General features: G+C 47.4%; 1 protein-coding gene across 1 annotated transcript in view; it reads right to left on the bottom strand.

Moving 5' to 3' along the window:
* Positions 1–8,597: 8,597 nt before the first annotated feature.
* The window catches only part of LOC142592715 (2-Hydroxyacid oxidase 1-like), a 30,505-nt gene continuing 16,425 nt past the window's right edge, over positions 8,598–22,677 (bottom strand). Inside the window, exons 4-6 of the mRNA XM_075704313.1 lie at positions 16,090–16,248; positions 13,901–13,970; positions 8,598–9,293 (exon numbers count right to left, since the gene is read on the bottom strand). Coding sequence (XP_075560428.1) covers positions 9,211–9,293; positions 13,901–13,970; positions 16,090–16,248 — 312 coding nt within the window. The 3' untranslated portion in view covers positions 8,598–9,210. The remainder of the gene's footprint in view (positions 9,294–13,900; positions 13,971–16,089; positions 16,249–22,677) is intronic.

Consider the following 22,677-nt stretch of genomic DNA (forward strand, 5'->3'; position numbering starts at 1 on the left):
CCTGTTGTTCACATTGGTTCGCATTAGCTTCGACAGCTTCCTAAGGTTTCTTTGTTTTCTTTTTAGTTTTGGTCTCCGATTTTCTATGTCTTATTTTTGCCAGTGGAGGTCTGAGCCTCCTTGCATACTGCGCATGGCCATTGACCCCTCATGCATACATACTGGAGCACGTTGCCCATGATCGCTTCGTGGTGATCTTACGCAGATAATTTATGCATCTGAGGACAGCACGGAAATATTAAAGTAGAATGTTGATTGCAGTCGCTCTCGATAAAAAGAAAACGCACCTTATTAGCTTGTCTAGGTGTAGTTTAACGACCTGAGATTGTGCTGTTCCAAATTATATTAGGTTTCTGCTGGCAAAGGAGCATTTGAACCGTAATCGTCTATTACTGGAAAGTAGGTCCCTTTAATGTTTTATTTGTATTAGAAAGTACGTACTATATGACTTTTAAATGTCAGAATTTCAAAATAATTTACCTGCGTTTGCTAGGCTTGAATTCGCGAAACCGAAGCGCGCGTTCCACAGGCCAACTTTAGATATGGATGCTTAATTTGAAACTGCCGTGTTCTATTAGCAGATGTTCAGACTGGCCCGATGCTTCACGATAGGCATCAAGTAGCCCAAAACCGACCAGGTTTGTACGCTGGGCCTTATTTTCCACGTCGTCAATTCGTGCTTTTAGACTAACTTTATCCGCTGCATTTCGTTTGGCAAGTTGGTGCGTGGATTCTTCTCTTGATATTATCAGAGGAATAAAAAAAAACAGCCATTTTCGACTTTCTCCGAACAATTTTTCTTTATTTCGAACAATTTCTTGCTTTGTAACATCTTATTGCGAATTGTCCTCACTTCAAAATACAGAGATACCTTTCCAGTGTGAATTTTATCGAGGGCTGCTAAAACTTCCCACGTCGTTTGGCTCGTAACGGAACTCGTTTTCGGGCATGGGTTCACTTCTATATGACAGTTTGGATAAGAAGGTTTTGCGCCATGTGCGTACATTCATTTGCAATGGCAAACAAGATGCGTGCGTGCTGTAGAACGGAAAGTGCAGCGTAGCCCGTAGGTTTAGCAAACAGGAAGCCTTGGTTATTCACCTCAACAACATGCCGCCGAAAATAAAGCTACATCGTCGTTGAGCTACCACGCCAACCTAAAGAGGTGAGAATTTAGTGTTCCTTCCATAGAGGCACCAAGGTGATATCTGTGTCGATATTGGGGCTCTTGGTTCAAGATACGACAGTGGTTGGTGCAGGATTTCCTATGCTTAACGTTTCTAGGGCAGAAACTTCGCTGGCTTGTTTGATTTCTTCTTTGCGGTGTCGACTGTTGCGGCAGTTTGGGAGGGTCCAAGAAATTCGCGGTGGCGGCAAGCCTAGGGAACGACGCTGGACGTAGGGGTAAAAAAAAGTGCCATCGAAGGACGAGTGTGAAATTACCAAGATAAGCCCTTGCACTAAAAGCAGATTCCGCGCGTAAGGAAGCTGCATCGTCGCTGTGGCACCAAGCGCGCGTGCAGCTTTGCGAAGCTAAACTCCAATATTTAAACTTGACACGGAAACTGTGTCGTTTCAACGCCGTGGTTGTCGCAGTATGTCACCACCCGTTGATGGACTTACCGTGTCTGTTTACTTATCAGAATCAAGGCTCACTCGACTCTTGTCGAACTCATATTTTGCCGTTACGTGAAGCACGCGATCGTGCTTCCCAACCTTGAACTCAAACAGCGACGTTATTTCATTGAAGAGTTCTGTAGAATGTGTACCGCCACTATATGTTGTCATAATTTTCGTTCATCTCGGCATGTTAACTTGAAAATTTAGAATTTCTTCGTCAATACACAAGTCGGGACTGTGAACGCCACCAGTGTATTCGCTGTGGCAAGTTAACGATGACCTGAAAGAATAATCGCTTGACTGCCTAGAATTCTTCGAATGTTGAAAGGCTGTCCTTGAACAGTCGAAACCTATAGCACGGCACCACGTGGGACAAAGAAAGATTCAGATTCACAGTTTTGTCGAGTGGCAGCACGTGCCTACAGGCCTTTGCATCTAAGAGCCTCGCTGAGGCAATATAGTTATAGGGGTTTATGTATTACGTAATAAGAGTTAAAAATTTAGGTTCTTAGCACGTCCGAAACTCATTGCGACTATTTTAATACATATATATTTATGCAGCCGCGTTAGATTGTTACAGCCAACCACGATGCCATTTGTCAATAATTGCATCATTGACTACATTACAACATTGCTTGGTGCTCTTTGGCCATAATTTGCCCTTGCACCATAAAACTCCCGAAGTCATCTTCATTTTAGCGAGTGGTGAAGTTTACAACTATTTGAAAGTCTTCCTCTAACGCCTAATATGTAGTATGCCTTAACTGCTCAGTAATCGTGAGATGACTTGGTGGGACAGAGGCACCTTACCGTCGCTTCGTTTAATTGGCTTGTTTATTCCTCTAGACAGTGTCGTGACAGGTAATATGCCCGCCTCCATGTTTAAACTTGTCTCGCGTTGAGCCCCACAGATGTTTAAAGGACGCTAAAAAGAAACACTGTTTCATCTTAGACCAATAAATAATGCTTTCAAAACAACTTCTGTTAAATTCCCAGAAATAGCTTCATTTAAAAACAATATACTGGATGTTTTCATGCCAACTAAAACCACAAGTTTAATATGAGGTACGCTGTAGTGTGCGACTCGGGGTTCATTCAGACCTCCAGGAGCTCTTTAACGTGCAGCTGAGTATACAAAAGCATTTTTGCATTTAGGTTCCTTTGAAATGTAGCTACCGAGGCCGGGACGCAACATGTCAAGCTCAGTAGCGCAACGCAATGGCCACTAAGTTCTCGCAGAAATCAAGCTGAAAGGTTCTGTTTTGAACTTTTTTGTCATTTTGCGCCGAAACCTCCATCGTGGATACATCAGTGACACATATTTCGACGTGTTTCTTTATTTTTCCTGTTGGGGTCTTTGCGGCTCAATAATAGTTTTTGAAACTTGCGAGTTCAGTGAGTGGCGCCATCATCAGAGATGAAAAAGTTAGCCAGGCCTGCTGAGCAGACACAGTCAGGAACCGTAACGTCAGTGTGAGTTGGAGCACGAAGTTGAAAGCTGCACCTTACCCCCGACTTTCGACGTTGCGCCTTTTTCCAGGTTTACCAAACCTCTTCTCGTGCTAACCCTGGCTTTCATAGTGTTGTAGATGGGTAATAAGTTAACACAACTAAAGTAATTCTAGTTTTTGGTGTCCCTTCAGAGGAGACGCCTTTTGCAAGGCTACACACCTGTAGCCAGCGCCCTCTTCCTCATTCTCCCGCTTGTATATTTCGCCTATTCAAATTATTCGTAGAGACCCTGTAAATTCTGCGTAGCTGATGTACCTTCTAGTCTTTAGATCTTTTATTTCAGGCGGAAGGTCGTTTTATCTTTGGAAAGCTTTTATCATTGTGCTTCCGCGTCGCCTTCTTTGTGCGTCGCAGAACCGAAGCACTTGAGCTCAACTACCACGCTGCTTTTCCTGCCGTCCGCGTGGTCTTCTTCGCCGAAAAGCCTTCCTCATTGCAATTCTTCCTTTCTTGCATCTTCTCTTCAGGCTTGCTTCTAAGAAGACGCCAGCCTAGATTAGTCCGTTTTATTCGGCATCGCACAGTGAGCACCATCATTTGTGGGCAAGACTGATTAGTCGCTCCGTCGAATTGTCTGTCAGCTTCTTTCTATTTTGGCAAGTGAGGTCCCAATCTTGGTGCTTATCTGTATGTATACCTTTGAACATCCCTGATCGCGACTCAGTCATGATTGTTTACACTCTACACTGCAAACGCTTTTTTGCTACAAGCGAAGAGCAGCGCAGCTTTCTAACTGCTTTTTTCATGCGCAATGTTGAAAGGAATACGCCGAGATAGAACGTTGACAAGTTTGAAGTACGTGTTCGCTCTAAATACTTGGCTTTGGTGCACCATTCTCGTCATATTATCTCAGCACCTTATCACGTAATAGTAATCCTATTCTTATGACAAACATCCATGCCAGAAGTCCCTCTAGATGTTTTCTGCACATATTACGACATCTCCGTATAACAGCGCCTGTTGAAATACACTCCGCATTATTTAAAGGGCCCTATATATGAAAATCTGGACTAATTCCCTAAAATTTCAAAATTCTCCCTTTTCCCACAAGTGGAGAACGCCAGGTCGGAGGTGGAAGAATTTGCCCAAACGTTAGACAAAAAAGTAATGGCATCTGAACACGAACTAGAAGGATTTTGTGTGGCTCATAATCACTCTAAAACTTCTAAGAAGAAGAAGGCGGGGAGTGCGGATGTTTTCATGTCGGCTCCGGCTTTCTCAAATGTTATCGCAGATTTCTCTGTGATTACCGACGTAAAGTTTTCACCAAACGATTCTTGAAGTTCTCCGGACTCTGTAGACACCTCGCTTTCAGGTGGGACTTTCCATTTTCCTGGGAACCGCACCTTTTGTCCACCCGCCACGTCGCCGCCGCGCTAAGCCTAGCTGGCTGGTCGTTAAGCCTCCGACTGCACCGACTGGGTCTCGGCGGCGTGTCGCTCCTCGGCGCGCGGCGTTTACATCTACCACCAGAGTGATCCCGCACCTCTGTCTTCGCGATGGGGATCCAGGTCGCCGGCCAGGATATTTCGCCAGATGAAGTGACCGGCCAGTCTGGCTGGCTCACTGCACGATCCCACCGCTCAAAACGCGGCACGGACAACTTGACCCCGGCCGATGAATCATCTCAAGCCCCAAGTAGCCGGCCCCGCTCTCGGGCGAGGCAGCCCGTTAAAGCTCAAGTTTTGAAGGCGGGATGCTTGCCGCCGCTTCCGACGGAGGATATCAAGATTGTCATGCGCCCCAAGGGCGCCCTTCATATAGCCAAGATCAGCAGTCCCGTGGTAACCACCGCCATTCTCCAAGCAGCCAACCTCACGTACGAAGAAAGCTCAGAAGACACTGTCTGCCCGAATACGCAACAAAACATCGCTGTCATCAGCACACCTCGCCTGGACCATGCAGACCGGTACGCTCGCATCCGCTCTATCCATGTGAACGGCGTCAACCACGAGGTCAATGCATACGAAACCGCAGCTGGGCACACGACGAAGGGGGTCATCCGTGGGATCCCACTCGCGGAGACTCCCCAGCAGATCCGCAACAAAATTGTCACTGCCCGAAACCCGACAGCCTTGGCAGCCAAGCGCATCGCTTCTACTACAACAGTGATCATCACTTTTGACGGACTGGATGTGCCTTATCAGGTCCGCTACGGTTCCACGTTACTCCCATGTTCGCTATATCAGAAACAAATTGACATTTGTTACCAGTGTGGCCGCCTCGGACACCGTATGGACGTTTGTCCCTACCCAAATAACAAGATATGCCGGGGCTGCGGTGTCCGCAACCCCCCCGCCGACCATAACTGTAACCCTAAGTGCTCGCTCTGTGGTGGTCCCCATCTCACCGCGGACAAAAGCTGTGCCGCTCGATATAAAACCCCGTACGTCATCCGCAAGCGTATCGGAGAACGACGAACAACCAGCCATGCCACCTATAAACAAGCCGGCCCCTCCACCCTCAGCACCAGAACCAGGCCACGCTCCCGCACACCGTCAAGGGGGAGCCGTTCCCGCTCCAGAACTCCATCTCGATCCAAGCAACAACGCTCAAGATCCCGGTCTGCATCGGCTTCACGCATCACATCTACCAACCACAGCAAGGTGAGCTTCGCAGACGCTCTCATGGGCACCTCGCGAGAGGGTCGTAAGATCGCCAACACACAAGTCACCTACCCTCCTCTTTCACCAGAAAACCCAGAAATAGGTCAGCTTAAGCGCGAGAACGCCATCCTACGCGATCTCCTAACTAAACTCTCGCAGGAGGTTAGAGACCTCAAACAGTCCCAAACACCAGCCCCTACACCTATCGCACAGAACGTCCCTGCCCCTAGTCAGGAGGCTCCCTCGACTCCCGCCCCCAAGAAGAGAGCCCTGCAAGATGGAGCCACGGGCCAGGTCCGCTCTGAAGTTAAAGACATGCTCATCTCACTTCAAACAACTATTAGCACTTTCCAATATGCACTAGACTCCATCCAGCAAGCCTTCATTGGTATTGTCCAACGCGTGACCAACCTGGAAACTCATATTCTCACGCCTCCTAGCCATGCCGCCCCCATCTGCGACCCTTCCGGGACGCCGATAGCGACATCCACCATCTCCCATCATGGCTCACACTAATCAAGATGCCCTCATTTGGCAGTGGAACTGCCGAGGCTTTCACCATAAACAACCGGTACTCAATCAATACCTACGCCAACATACCCGCCGCCCGGATGCTATCCTACTTCAAGAAACCAACAACGCCCCGACCACGCTCCCCGGTTATCAAACCTTCCATACCACCCACCCTCTTCGCCGGGTCTCCACCCTAGTACGGCGTCGTATTCCTGTTATTGAACACGATCTCAATAGTCCTCACATCGAACATCTATTCCTCGAATTAATTCCCAATCGTAAACGGAAAGAATGCATCTTCCTTCTGAACATTTACAATAGCCCCAAGGATAAAGCAAGGTGTCGCTTCCTCACCCTCTTTAAGAAGGCTCTTGACGTAGCTGGAATGCACCCCCTACTCATCGGCGGTGATTTCAACCTCGCCCATTCAGGCTGGAGCTACGTTCGCACGGAAGCTGCAGCTCGCAACCTCTGGCAAGATTACCACGACTTAGGCCTTACGCTCATCACAGATCCCTCCTTTCCCACACGCCTCGGTACTTCCACTACCCGGGACTCTACCCCCGACCTCACCTTCATCAAACATATCAACAATGCACACTGGACCAATACCCAGCAAGACCTCGGCAGCGACCATTATATCCTTGCTCTCTCTTTACCCCAACTCGCTGCCGCCCCTGCCCCCACTAAAGAATTAACCATTACCGACTGGGATGTTTTTCGAAAAATACGCATCGGTTCTACCTCAGCAGAAGGCATTACCGACATTAACACCTGTATGCAAGCGCTGCGCACTGATGTTCAAACGGCCACTCGGGTGGTAACTACAGATGCCTCAGTTGAACGCCTGGATAGCCGCCTCGCCCATCTTCTGGAGGCTAATGCCTCCATCCTAGCTCGATGGAAGGGGCAGCGCCTAAACCGTCGCCTCAGATGTAAGATCTCCAAACTGAACACAGCCATCGAGGAGCATTGTCAAACCCTCAGCCGGCAACAATGGACTGAGCTGTGTAACACGGTGGATGGACAACTTGATCGCCCTTCCTCGTGGAAACTTCTCAAACATCTGCTTGATAATACCACCACCCGCACCACCGAACAGGATCGGCTGCAGAAGCTCCTTTATACGGAGACCCTTAAGCAAGGTCCACAACAGGTGCTTGACTACCTCTGCACCAGATATATCTCCAGGGGACAAGTCAGTCTACACAACAATTACATCGGTAGCCCCAATCCTACACTAGACGCCGATTTCAGCGTATCTGAAATACATGCCGCTCTACGCAAGCTTAACGGTCGTTCTGCTCCAGGGCCAGACGGGGTCACTAACAAAAGCCTTCGCAATCTCGATGACGAGTCCGTGTCCCATCTGACTGACTACATCAACGATTGTTGGCGCAGTGGTGCCCTTCCAGCCGCCTGGAAGACTGCCAACGTTATCCTAATCCCAAAGCCTGGCAAACCATCTAGCCTCAATAACTTAAGGCCCATCTCCCTCACTTCATGCGTAGGCAAGGTGATGGAACACGCCTTCTTAGCACGCATCAACAGTCACCTCGAGGACAACTCTCTCTAACCCCACACCATCATTGGATTTCGCCCTCACCTTTCTACTCAAGACGCTATGTTGCAGCTCAAACATCAAGTGCTAAACGATCGTTCCCTTAACATGAAAGCCATCCTCGGACTCGACCTCACTCGAGCCTTTGATAACATTTCCCATGCAGCTATCCTTGACCAGGTCTCCAACCTCCACCTGGGAGAGCGAGCATACAATTACATCCGTGACTTTCTCTCCAGTCGCATGGCTACCCTCTCGGCCGGGGATTTACGATCGTGATGATGGAGTACTTACATGTGGCTTGTGTTATCAGAGCCCTTTCATAGCTTTTTAGAAGAGTTGTAAAGGCCCCTTATGCTAGGTATACGGTGGTTGATTATATTCAGACACAACATTGAATGTGATTTTGCCATTGCCTCATAGGCACTGCCCCATTTTAATATTCTACGCTAGCGAACATGTCATTGGCTATGAGGGAAAATAATTTGCACCGCATTTAAATGAAAGGCACCGAAAACATTTACCCCAGTCCCACGTGCCATATCTGCAAGACACAGCCAGCCACACTTCCACACATGCTTTGGGACTGTACACACCAATACCCCGACACTAACCCCACGACCCTCTCGTCGAGATGGCACGCTGCCCTACGTAGCCCCAACCTTGACGACCAACTCTGGGCGACCCAGCAGGCCTGCGAGTCGGCGAAGAGGCAACACCTCGACGTCCCCACGTGGGAGGCCTAGGCCCAGCCACCATCTCTTGCTGGTTTCAATAAAGTTTATTCAGTCAGTCAAAACAAATTCCACAAATACCAATTTATACGCACATCATTACTCGGATTTACATTCTGTGCAGGAAAACATCCCTCCTTTGAACACTTCACAAACTATATTATCCTAGGAACTTACACATGTAGAATGTTTACGTTAAGTCAGCTTTGAATTGGTCGCTGCAATTAAGATGCTTTAGCCACTGAACCATACTACACCACATGAAGCGTCCATTGATCAAGAAACAGCTTTCGTGCGATTTCGTTATTCCGATTCCACTCGCAGTAAAGCAAACGAGGATTTAATACGAGCGTTATTTATCTTACCAACTTGAGTACACATTCTTTTGAACAGGAGCTTCAGGTACCATTCATTACAAATATTGGCAAGTACGAAATGTCTGCAAGTTTCTGTTTTTCTGCACATTGCTCAACCCAAGTGCTTTAAGAGTCAGAGACAGACAGAATGTCCCAGAAACATAACATAGTCGTTCTTCACGGCAACTACTGACATCCACTAACAATCAAAGGAGCACGTCCGGTTCTTCTCTTTCCGATTGCTCCCGAATTTGCAGCGTATACACCACCACCCCACTCAGCAGGCCCGGCAACCATGTCTTCCTCGCTTATAGGGTAGATCCAAACGGTCTGGAACAGTGGTTCTTGCTGATGAGAAATTCTTCGCACAGGTCCCTAATGTCCGGACAGCCTAGAACGCAAGTAAAAAAGAACGCACATACTCGGTGTTTTTAATGAAGAAAACAGAATTAAACTAATTATGAACAGAGGCATCACTGCAGCGAATCTTTATACATTGGTGTGCCGTCTAAGAGTAGGATGTGGCGGACTGAATTGAAGAATGCAAGGATGTTCAGCAAGGAAGCATCTCATTGGCTACGCTATCCTGGGGGACGGAAATGGGGCAATAAAAAGAGGGGAGAGAGAGGGGAAAGTGGCGGTAATTTAGCCATGGCAGCAATAAGTCCAAGGCGTTCACACAGGTCATCATCATCATCATCATCATCAGCCTGGTTACGCCCACTGCAGGGCAAAGGCCTCTCCCATACTTCTCCAACAACCCCGGTCATGTACTAATTGTGGCCATGCCGTCCCTGCAAACTTCTTAATCTCATCCGCCCACCTAACTTTCTGCCGCCCCCTGCTACGCTTCCCTTCCCTTGGGATCCAGTCCGTAACCCTTAATGACCATCGGTTGTCTTCCCTCCTCATTACATGGCCTACCCATGCCCATTTCTTTTTCTTGATTTCAACTAAGATGTCATTAACTCGCGTTTGTTCCCTTACCCAATCTGCTCTTTTCTTATCCCTTAACGTTACACATATCATTCTTCTTTCCATAGCTCGTTGTGTCGTCCTCAATTTGAGTAGAACCCTTCTAGTAAGCCTCCAGGTTTCTGCCCCGTAGGTGAGTACTGGTAAGACAAAGCTATTATATACTTTTCTCTTGAGGGATAATGGCAACCTGCTGTTCATGATTTGGGAATGCCTGCCAAACGCACCCCAGCCCATTCTTATTCTTCTGATTATTTCCGTCTCATGATCCGGATCCGCCGTTACTACCTGCCCTAAGTAGATGTATTCCCTTACGACTTCCAGTGCCTCTCTGCCTATTGTAAATTGCTGTTCTCTCCCGAAACTGTTAAGCATTACTTTAGTTTTCTGCAGATTAATTTTTAGACCCACTCTTCTGCTTTGCCTCTCCAGGTCAGTGAGCATGCATTGCAATTGGTCCCCTGAGTTACTGAGCAAAGCAATATCATCAGCGAATCGCAAGTTACTAAGGTATTCTCCATTAATTTTATCCCCAATTCTTCCCAATCCAGGTCTCTGAATACCTCCTGTAAACACGCTGTGAATAGCATTGGAGATATCGTATCTCCCTGCCTGACGCCTTTCTTTATTGGGATTTTGTTGCTTGCTTTATGGAGGACTACGGTGGCTGTGGAGCCGCTATAGATATCTTCCAGTATTTTTACATATGGCTCATCTACACCCTGATTCCGTAATGCCTCCATTACTGCTGAGGTTTCGACTGAATCAAACGCTTTCTCGCAATCAATGAAAGCTATATATAAGGGTTGGTTATATTCTGCACATTTCTCTATCACTTGATTGATAGTGTGAATATGGTCTATTGTTGAGTGGCCTTTACGGAATCCTGCCTGGTCCTTTGGTTGACAAAAGTCTAAGGTGTTCCTGATTCTATTTGCAATTACCTTAGTAAATACTTTGTAGGCAACGGACAGTAAGCTGATCGTTCTATAATTTTTCAAGTCTTTGGCGTCCCCTTTCTTATGGATTAGGATTATGTTAGCGTTCTTCCACACAGGTCAGTCGCCCTCAAAAAATTGACTGAGGCTTAGCTCAGCTAATCCCTGCAAAGCGAAAGCTTGGCTTAAACCTGGTTAAATCTTGGTTTAAATGGGTAACGTTATATTTAACTGTAATTATTACACTTAGGTATACAATCGTCATTATGCGAAGTATGACGGTTGTGCCTAAGTCGATGAGCTGACATGACTGCGATTAGGCTGGGTTAGACACTCATCGTTCGACGGTGCGACGCCTGTTGTGCTGCAGGGAAAGCGCAAGTGCTAGACATGCAAAGAGATGCCGCGAACATGCGCAGAGTGGAAGCACAGAAGGACAGGGCGCGGACACCATCGCATCATTGATCTCGACGGTGCGATGGCTGTTGCATTCCGGACCCTCTCCAGTGAAGGAGGTCGCTGGGGGATATCCGCCGGGTGGTCAGTCGCCGCTTGGCGAAGATGGCTCAAAGCCTCCCGCTTCCGCGCAACGCTCAAAGACGGCCCGGTCTCGCTGCCATCCATGGCCAAGCTCGCACTGACTAGGCGAGCGCGGGACTCTTGTTAGCCAGGCGCGCAGTGAGTCACGTGCTCAGGCGGCAACCCAGCTTTAGAGAGCGCGTACGGCAAGCCGGCGGTAGTGGCTAGCGCATGCAGCGGGGGTGGAGCTCGGCGCGGCGAGTCACGTAATGCGTTGTCAAGGCTACGGTACAGCTGCGGTCAAATGAATGTCAAATTGCTGGTGACGGCGAAACTCGGCTAAGTAATGTTAAGTAAAGCTTTCGCTTTAAAACACTAAAGCCCCTTCACATTCTCGTTGATCGACGAGAGGGAGGGGTGTTGTTCGACTAGAGCCTGCAAGGACATCGGCTTTTCGTCCAGATGTGGCAATGTGCTGGAGAGTTGGAACACAGAGAAACTACACGGGCAGCCAGAAAGAAAAACGCTCTTTTTAAGGGCAGCTTTTCTCGTGGTTCTGACGGGTTTAGGACCGTGTTTGGTTGCGGTGGTGGTTGCACAGTGCATTGATCGTTACACATCACGTTCCATATCGTCTATTCATTCTTCATTCCCACGTAATTGCGCTACGAACATCCTTTAGGTGAGTAGATATAAAGGTGCCGTGGCAATAGGAGGAAGAAAGGCGGAGAAGCAATAAGCGCACCCATTGGATGACGCAAGCAGTGACGTCATGTGGTGAGGGAGGGTTGAGACTAGCGTTGGTTGGCAGAAGGGATGGTGTCATCAGATCGCGGCAGTGAAGTCAAGAGGTCACGCGCACTCGGATTAGCATGATGAACCAGCGCTCAGTCGGCTGTGGCGGCTGATTGGAGGCGAAAGCTTCACTTAGTACATGAAAACTGCGTGTTTGTAGAACGCAGGTCTTAGGCGCCCGTTCCTGCGGGAAGCTTCGACGACCATTGTAACCGACCGAACGAGCACAGCAGAGGATCAAATAGCGAAAGTGAAGCGCCGCGGGGAATGAAGAATGACGAAAAGAATTCGAGGATGAAAGTGGAGGAGGGGGATGCAGTGGAACCATGAGGCGGAGAGAGGAAGGTATGGGGGAGAGCGCGAGAAGGAAAGCGTAGTCCCGCGCAAGATGGGCTGTGCGGTGACGATGGCAGCGCCAAAGTAGCGGATGTCGTCTATTCGCCGATGTCGCCACCAGTACCGCATATGGAAACAAAGAGCTGCACGAGCGGGGATCTGTCGCGCCCATGCGTCACCCACGCGCTGCCTTTCGGGATCTCCCAATTTGCGAGGCAGTTACGGTATACTTCACTCCTTTTGCAATATACTGCATGAGACAGATGGTCAGCGCCAGCCAATATATGACGAAATGAAAGCACGTATAAATCTGCGGTCAGATTTCACATTAGGGAGTCTCGTAATCGTTGGTGAATTTTCATTGCCTTTTTGGGTCATCAGCTAGTTGATAATAGTGCTTTGACTGCACTTACCGTGTCTCTTCATTATTTAATGCCAAAAGCAACTGAGTTTGTACGACTTAGGGGTACCGTTTGTTTCGCAAACCATAGCGCAAGTGCTTTCACCTGAAACATTGCTTTCTTTCCTGCAGGATACAAGATTCTGAATGGCGATGGCCGTGCGAGTGCCAAAGGGCGGTGCCGCTAGAGGCGAGTCTCCGGGAACGAGAGGGGAGGGCTAGTGACCCACAGGTCCCACTGCAAGCCCGCAGCCCTCCCCCCCCCCCTCCACTACACACATAACCCCGTTCGTGAAGACGGGACCCACTGTTAACAAAATAAAATAGTTCTTATATTTAGAATAAAAAAAATATTGTGCAGGTGAAATGAACCGCTCCTCCTGCCCGGCACTCAAGCTGCACATTCGGAGCCCAAACAACGACGAACTAAGTGCGTTTTGCCGTCTGCGATGAGTCATCGGGCGTCGATTGTCCCGCTGTCATGCCGATCACTACACTTACCGGGCGCCCAATAAAAGGCACAAAAAAAAAATCACACACAGCTTTTGCTATCTCTTTCTGCCGGTGAACTCAATGGTTCTTTCCTCATAGCTGTCAGCCGTATTCTCATGAAGATAGAATGCAAAACCACTCGTTTGCCACGATTTCGGTATAAGTTCACGGAATTGCATGGAAGAGGTGAAATTCATGACGGAGCCATTCGCTGCAGCACCGTATATAGCTCACTCTGAAGCTGTAGGGCGTAAGATCCTACCGTTGAAGGGAATTGTTTCGGATGCTTTTGGGATAGCAGGCTCTTTGTTGTGTCCTATTATTCCAAGACCACTCCATCTATTGAAAGCAACAAAAATACTGCAGTTCTTCAAATGGGAACGCTCAGTTGCAGGCGGGCGTTCTAAGCAAACTATATGTACTCCTTTCTTATGAGGATGGGGGAGGGAGGAGGGCAAGGTTGTTTGGCTTAATTTAATTCAAAAACACAATATATAGGAAGTGGACAGCCAATAGAACAAGAAAAAAGTGCAAGTAGCTCACCGAGGAGTCGCACAGTGCGCTCAAGTTCATCTCTCAATATGTGCAACACTCTGTCGACACCTTGCTTGCCCTGCGTAGAAGAAAACTGCGTTGGAGAGAAAACTGCGCCATAAAACGCACACTTTCCAAGCATTTATAAGAGTTCGTACTGAGCGCGCACATGACAAACGTTCAAGTATAGTCGACACTAAATGCACTGTCGTATCTAGTTACCATTGCGCGTTTTCACATCATGTGGAGAGCGCCATGTTTGGTTGGAGAAGCAAATCATAAATAGAATGCACAGATATCAAGCGAAGATCCCGTGCTGTGAGAATCTTTTGAGACACGCAACATTTGATGTTTGCGAAAAGCGCCATTCTTTCCCAGCGACCATTTTCGAATACAGGCCACCCCAGGAAGTTCCAAATATAGTCGACACGACGAAGTTGGACACTATTCTGACTGGAAACGCCACTTAACGCAAGCTTGCATGTAGCAGTCCGGCACCACAGACATCGCCTATGACTGCAAACTATCCCGAACTCGTCTTGTATGAAGTGCTTATCAGAAAACTTGTCTGCACCCGTAAGAATGACGCGCGCGGTCCCCGTCCAGGGGTCCCATTCCTGGCTTCGCCGCGCAAGTGAGTACTCGCATTTGAAGCCACCTCTCTGGTGCATATCAACGCTGATCCGCTTCACGTTTCTAGGCAAGATGTCCACTACGTTACTCGCCACTCGTCGCCGCCACTCGAAGCTGCTTAACTTCGTTCTTGTGAGCCACCAGGCGCTCGCGTTCCAAACCAGGCTTTTCTGCGCATCCAAGAAGTTTCTGCTCCACTCAAGGCTTCTTCCGAGTCTGTCTCCTCTAGGCTCAATACATGCTTTGCCAACTTTTGCATGTTCTGGAAATCGCGTATGCGTTGGGTGCGTCGAGCTCCTGGTTTCCCCGTGTCATCTCCATTTGCACTCGTTCAGGAACTGGTTTTCACTATCTCTGAGAACAGCTCACCTTACAAGCAAGAAGACATATTATTGTAAACTGAGACGAAGGAAGTTGCGATATGCAGCTTTCAACAGTGTTACCGTGTTTGACCAAGCCTGCTATCCAGCCGCCACTACCACAAGTCCAATAAATATATTTTGAACATTGACTTTCGTGACCCATAGTGTAAAAATCCAGCAGCGGCGAGTAATCGGAAAGTGGAAGGAAGAGGCAAAGCTTTTCTTTAATTATTTCTCGTAGAAGTTCAAGTTGTTAATTTTTTGGCAATGCATGCATGCAGCTCATTCTTTCGCGAGCCTATGGCTGGTAATGCAATATAACTGCAACATTTGTTAAACCTGTCGCGAAAGAAGTTCCAACGATGCGCGCGAAGCTGAAAGCCATACGTAAGAAAATAGGTTGCCCTTATGACGAATCTCATTTCTCATTGATGGTGAACTAACTATTAACGCGAAGATTTCTCTGCCCCTTCGCCCCTTGTGAGCCTGCTGGCACGCTGCTTGCACGATGCGCCATCAAGAGCAACGCTTCGAGGCCCGAATCCTCATTAGCCATGTGGCAGTGATGTTTCACGTATGGGCTCGGTTTTCGCCCTGTCCACCTGAATTACCACTGCTGGCTGCTGGCTGTCGTCTCGTGCGATGGGCGAGTCCAAGAGATAGTGCAAAGCATAAGCGCCTGGAAAACCATGGACGCTATACACCGCGAAAATGTGGCTTCCAACACACACAAAATGAATTCGAAGCGTGACATAAGGACGGACGAGAGGCAGGCTCGGAAGAGGCATCGAGAGGATCACGAACACCTTCGGTATACAGCGGAACGTAGTGGAACTAAATAAAACGCATGAGCATTCTGGCTCGTGAATGCATAGTGGGGCAGCATCGAATGGCGGCGATGAAAATTTTTTGTCGCAGTGAACATTTCGCCCCTAGACGAGAAGCAGAGCCGGGCGCAGCAAAGGATGTTTTAGAACGCGAATGCAGAATTGCTCGTAAATGCGAAACTAAGTCTCATCCTCATATGCTGTGATGTCACAGCAGCGAAACGGACTATGTCGCTTCCGACTGCAAACACATGCTCGGAGAAGCCCTTCTTTCCTTGCAAGCTGACGGAAGAACAAGTGCCGCTTGTTGATGGCCACCCTTGAGCAGGCTTGGTACAACGCTCCCGTAAACTACAGAAAAAGAAAACTGGCTTACGTCGTATGCGAGTCCCCAGAGCATTGGTCGTCCTACGAACACCGCCCTAGCTCCCAGCGAGAGCGCCTTGACCACGTCCGCACCTGTTCGAACTCCGCTGTCCAAGTACACTTCCATCTTGTCACCAACAGCGGCGACGATTTCGGGCAGCACGTCAATCTGAAAAAGGTGTATGCGCCTTCTGAAAACTATAGACGGTATGCAGGATGGTATGTACAGTTTCCTGTTCGACCGATAAATGTAAGGACACTTGTTCACTTTATCAAAATAAGATCCTGGCTCAGTTCATAGAACGGACGTCCGGCGAAAGAAGGATTCAACTACTTTCGACACAGCACGCTATTCTGACGCGAAAGTGATAATGTGACAGTTGGATGAAAATTAGCACAAGCAAAATGTATAACAACGGACGCGTGGTCACTGTAGATTCACGCTTTCTCTATTTGGGCTATCGGTGTCGCGTGACAGATCCGCTGTTACAGTTAGAACAGTTTAGTTTTTAGGAACACCAGTAAGGGGTTAATTTCTTTCTCCTTTTTTTGGATTACCTGAAGAGGCGGGCACGGTTTACTTGCACTACAAAACGCAACGTCCGCGCAGTTAACTAAGAAATTTACTCTGCGCTTTCGGTGCGTTGAACACTATATTTGTAATTTTTCAACAAAATTTACAAGAACTTTGATTCGTGACTCATTTCGAGCACGATGGAATAGGTGTCTTTATCATGGTGTAGATACGATGGTACACACTGGCGTAACATATTATTGTTTCTCCACCTTATGTAATTAAACGCCTGAGAAGTGGGTTTCTAAAGGTCACAGATGGTTCGAATATTAGTTCTTAAATAATTTTTTAATTGAAGGGTCACCGATAAAGTGAAGATGTGATAGAGATTATAGATTAAAGCAAAGATTTGCTAACTTGGTTGGCCCTTGTTCCTTGCTACCCACCTGACCCGCCGTGGCTGCTCAGTGGCTATGGTGTTTGGGCTGCTGAGTACGAGGTGGCGGGATCGAGTCCCAGCCACGGCGGCCGCATTTCGATGGGGGCGAAATGCGAAAACACCCGTGTACTTGGGTTTAGGTGCACGTTAAAGAACCCCAGGTGGTCGAAATTTCCGGAGTCCTCCACTACGGCGTGCCTCATAATCAGAAAGTGGTTTTGGCACGTAAAACCCCATAATTTTTTTTGCTACCCGCCGTGGTTGCTCAGTGGCTATGGTGTTTGGGCTGCTGAGCACAAGGTCGCGGGATCGAATCCCGGCCACGGCGGACGCATTTCAATGGGGGCGAAATGCGAAAACGCCCGTGTACTTAGATTTAGGGGCACGTTAAAGAACCACAGGTGGTCGAAATTTCCGGAGTCCACCACTACGGCGTGCCTCATAATCAGAAAGTGGTTTTGGCACGTAAAACCCCATGATCTATCCGTGTTCCTCGCTAGGGTTAACTGCACTTTTCCAGTGTTGTGACTCGACCCAATAGCCCAAATACTTTCACTAAGCTGTCGTGTTGACATCGAGCGTCATCGCACCACAATTGAATACTATTGAATACTCTTGAATACTATTGAATACTATTGAATACTCCTCTATCATATTGGCATGCATTTTTTCACAGTCCCTGCAGCTATCTAGCCTTCCGGAAGACTGGCTGATAGGTAAGGTTGTGCCAGTTCACAAGTCTGGGGTAACACACAATCCATCAAATTTCCGTCCAATTTCACTCACATCTGTTCCATGTAAAGTTTTTGAACACATTATCTTCACTCACCTTGTCAATTTTCTTGAGTCATACCAGTTTTTTACACCCTCACAACATGGCTTCCGCAAAAATTTTTCTTGTGAAACACAGCTTCTAGTCTTTACTAACGACCTGCATCATTTACTTGATTCTGGATTCACAATAGACTGTATTTTTTTAGATTACTCCAAAGCATTTGACAAGGTTAGTCATCATTTACTACTTTTTAAGCTCGGTCAGTTAAATCTAGATCCCAATTTTCTAAACTGGATTCGAGCTTTCCTTTTTAACGGTACTCAGTTTGTTTCCGCAAATAATGTTGATTCCCCAGTCCAGCCAGTGCTATCGGGAGTCCCCAGGTTCCCCATTACTTTTTAAATTTTCATGAATGACTTACCCGATAACATTTCATCAAAGATTTGCCTATTTGCGGATGACTGTGTAATTTATCGGAAAATAACTAACCAAGACGATGTTGCCTTACTTCAGACCGACTTAAATACTATACATTCCTGGTGTCAAACGTGGAACATGGAATTGAACATTTCGAAATGCAAATCAATGCGCGTATCCCGCACCTTATTAGCATCACCACACTATCATCTTGATAATACGCCTCTTGAGTCTGTTTCATCTTAAAAATATCTCGGTGTTAACGTTTGTAGTAACCTATCATGGAACCATCATGTGAGGCACGTCGTCACCAAAGCTAACCGATCACTTGGATACTTTCGAAGAAACTTCTATATGGCACCCCCATCACTTAAAAAGCTTCTCTACACAACTTACATTCGTCCGTCACTTGAATACGCATCATCTATCTGGGATCCCGCTGGTACTACACTGATAAAAGAACTTGAAAGAGTGCAGAATCGTTCCGTTCGCTTCATCTTATCCAATTATGACCGCACAGCCAGTGTTACCATGATGAAGTCACTACTTAACCTTCCAGAACTTACAATTCGGCGTAAAATAGCCCGGATCGCTATTTTTCATAAAATATACTATCCCAACAATCATCTCCGCAATCAGTTCATTAAATCCCCTCCTTTCATTTCATCTAGAATTGACCACCTCCAAAAAGTTGATGTTCCTCGTTGTAGAACTGTAACCTATTCACATGCATTTTTACCTAGAACCACCTCCGAATGGAATCAGCTGCCACGAGTAGCTACAGCTATCATGGATACAACACGCTTTAAGGATTTCTTGAATAACATGCTTAATATTGCTTAAATATTTGTATTGAATTTGTCCTTCTGTTTTTTGCTTATTGTTGTTTTAGTTTTAGATGTTTAAATTACTCTGCTTTATCTTGAATGCGACTGTTTCAGTTCATTTTTGTATTAAGCTGGTGATTGTTCATGCTTCTTATTGTGATTGTATCAACTGTTTTTCCAATTTTCGTCTGTAATATGCCCCTCCCCTCTGTAATGTGCAAACCCTGAGGGTAAAATAAATAAATAAATAAATAAATAAATAAACACCTTCGTTTTCGTATTTGCCCGAGAGTCGATCGGGCGCATGCATGGGTTGCGAGAAGGAGATCCGGGGGCTTTTGAAGGCGGCTTTCGCGAGATCTGGGGAATTTTCATTGCGATAGAAATTGTATGGACACTCCAGGTGCATTTGTGCCGTCGGCGTCGCCGTGAAGTCAGGCACGTGCTGCCACGACAAGCAACAGAGGGCCGACGCTGCAAGAAGACATCGGTGGCACTTCAAGAACGTCACGTTGCGGATGAAGTGCAGCGCCGCTTTATAGATAAATTTGCTAGCCGTCAATGCAGGGCGATAACTACGTGGTTCATGGCGCCGTCCGGACGAAGCCCGGGAGGCCCTCGCCGTTTGCTGTTTTAAAGTGAAGTTGCAGTCTATGCTGCGCACGCTTTCGGCACCGCACCGATGTAGAGCTATATACCAGTGGAGCTCAAACGCAGCAAACGACACGAGCGTTTGCTGCAGTGCACATCCGTACGCTCCTTTTTTGTCTTCAGAGGGCTTTCCTTTAATAGACAGCTTTAGTTGGGCGTCCGCAGCAGCTTTGCGTACGCAGCAAACCAGTGGAGGCGTCAGTGCGCATGCGCATTACGCAGGAGCCCGCACGCTATCCTGCGCGCGACCGCAGCTTTTCAAAAGCTGCGTAGCGCCCGCTGCGGGCTCAGCGGCCTTTGGGGGACGTTCTCGCGTGTTCCCGCGTGTCCACGAGAGCGCATTTTTCGATATCTCTCTTGCCGAAGGTATACTCCGGCTTGCGGTTTGATCTAGCGGCGGCTGATATTGTCTACACAGTTTGAGAAGGTGGCATATGGCGGCGCTGAGTAGCACACTACTGGTTCCTACGCGTGCAAGTCGGCAATCCTCTTGTCAGCTTTTGCGTCTGGCCAAATGTTGCCGCATCGTGCACGCGCACTACGCTGCGCACGCACAACCTCGCGCCCAGCGCACGTAGGTGGTTGCGGACGCCCAACTAAAGCGGCCTAATGTCTGGCCGCCCGGCCGCGCGCGCATCCCTTCCAAACCTTTCGTGACTGATCCGCTAGGGCAGGCCGCATGCGCCGTCGCGTTCTGAAGAAGGTGGATTGCCAGCAAGTACAGATGGGCGTGGCATTTCCCGAGGCGCCCGACGTTCGTGCGCAGACGCGAGTAAGTGTGGGCGAGAGAGAGAAAATCTGGGGGCTTTTGTTCTTTGAATGCCTTACTTTGCCTAGGTACTACGGAAAAGATTCCTTGCTCCTGATGATGTATTTGTCCGTAGGCATGCCGGCGTTGCGGAATGGGGTCAAGTTTACGTTCCGACGCTGGCTGCCGGCGCGGCGAAGCAGGTGAAGCGGTGCGTACGGACGCCCCATTTGGTGATCCCTTGTTCTAAAGGCAAGTCGGACGTACGCGACTCCCAGGACATAACGTTGTGTCGGACAGACTTTGTCGCGCTTGCGGTGCTGGCGCTGAGTCAGTCATGCCGGATTAAACCTTTCTCGCGCCTTACAAAGCAAAAAAATGTTGCCCCCCAAAGGTTCAAAAGTTTTTACACCCTTGCGTACACCCTTTCACACCCTTTTATAGTTATTTTGCAGTACTACGCCCTTTCAGTAGGCTGCTTGCATGAGTAGCATCCTCCGTTTAGAATCAAGGGTGCGTTTTTTTATTTAAGAAGGGTGTAAGTGACATACTCATATATACACGGTAATCATTTTTAAATGTCATGAAATTGTAAATATAGCCTCTTGTAGACAACGTAACTATAGTCCTTAGCTGGATTATTCTGAGAGGCAGAAATTACTTCCACGGGAAATCAAAACACATACACTACTAATTAATAAAATCCTCCGATTATCTTTCGAATAAGTTACTGTACGGCACATACTGCAATTTACGAGTTGTAGCCGGTGAGTTTCTAGGCGTATCCACTTGTGATGAATTTCCAGGATGCCGCCAGTATGGAGGTACATGCTATCATAGCTTGCACTAATAATGCGCTGTTCCACTGACTTTTCTGATGCTCTTTTGGGCATTGGACTATAAATTTCCCTAGAACGCACGTTTATTACATTCTACACTTTGGGCAATAATATCCGAAAACTGGCGTCTTCCTTAAAGTTAATTTCGAGTGGATAGGTCTTGCAAGCTTGCCGTCTTCAATTCGCAAATTTCAATAGTGTCGTAAATTAATTATTTGAGAAATTCATTATTCAATTTTTGATAATTATCTGAATTAGTGTTTCAAATTCTCGTGCTAATAATGTCAGTCTCCTCGAATTTTCAAGCTTGAATAATCAAAGTTGCAATTTTAGGGTTTGCCAAATAGAATTTGGGGGTGGCCGTGCCAACTGAATTTTACAAGTCGGCCGACTTGAAATTTGGACATTTCAAACATAATTTGGTGGTGGGCCAGCCTAAATTTGGGGGTTCGCCGACTGAAATTTAGAAGTGGGTTAACTTGGAATTCGAGGGCGGGCCAACTATATGTGTGAAGGTGGGCCAACCTATAAGTTGGTGGTGGGTGAACTTGAAATTTGTCGGTGGGCCAGCTTCAATATGGGAGCGGGTTAACTTGAAATTTGAGAGTGGGGCAACCTAAATTTCGGGGTGCGCCGATTGAAATTGGCGGTGGGCCAACTTGAAGTTTTCAGGTTGGCCAACTTGAAATTTGTAGGCTCCACAACTGAAATTTGTGATTGGCCCAACCTCAATTCGGGGCTGGGTCAACTTAAGTTTGGGGGTGGGTCAACTTGAAATGCGGATATATGGTTATGCATACTTATACAACTCGCCCAGTGTGGTTTCTGTATACTGCTCTTCTCTCAAAATCGTATAAAAAGGAGTTTGCTCTTTCTGCTCACCTGTTCTTAATCGAATTATGCTGAAAGATCACGTTTTGTATTCCGGATTACTTAATGTAACAATTCCAACAGTTAATTAGTTTGTTTCTAAGAAAAAAAGGCACGACGTTGCTTTCTTCTTTTCTTTTTTTTTTTGGGGGGGGAAGCAAACCCTTGCCGATACGACGCTAGGATAAACTTGTTACTGCGTCTGTCGGCTTCTGCTGAAATAAGTCGTTCAGGCAAAGTTCTCGCACGTTCCAGAGAAATGGGAAACATGCGACAACCCTCCTGGAACGGCTGCTTATAGGTGACGAAGCAAGTTTGTGCTAGCACTGGCATTACAGCTGCTTAATGCACAATTTGATTGGCTAAAACTGAGCAAGCAACTGTTCGAACATTTTTAATGAACAATGCAGAACATCAGATTCAAACTTTCTGCAAAATTTTAATAAGACAGGGCAGCGGTAACAACAAAATCATCCTTTTCTATTCTATGATAGCAGGTCGCAATCGGCTAAAACGCT

This window comes from Dermacentor variabilis, chromosome 9 (assembly GCF_050947875.1).
Source record: "Dermacentor variabilis isolate Ectoservices chromosome 9, ASM5094787v1, whole genome shotgun sequence".
In the NCBI taxonomy this organism is placed as follows: Eukaryota; Metazoa; Arthropoda; class Arachnida; order Ixodida; family Ixodidae; genus Dermacentor; species Dermacentor variabilis.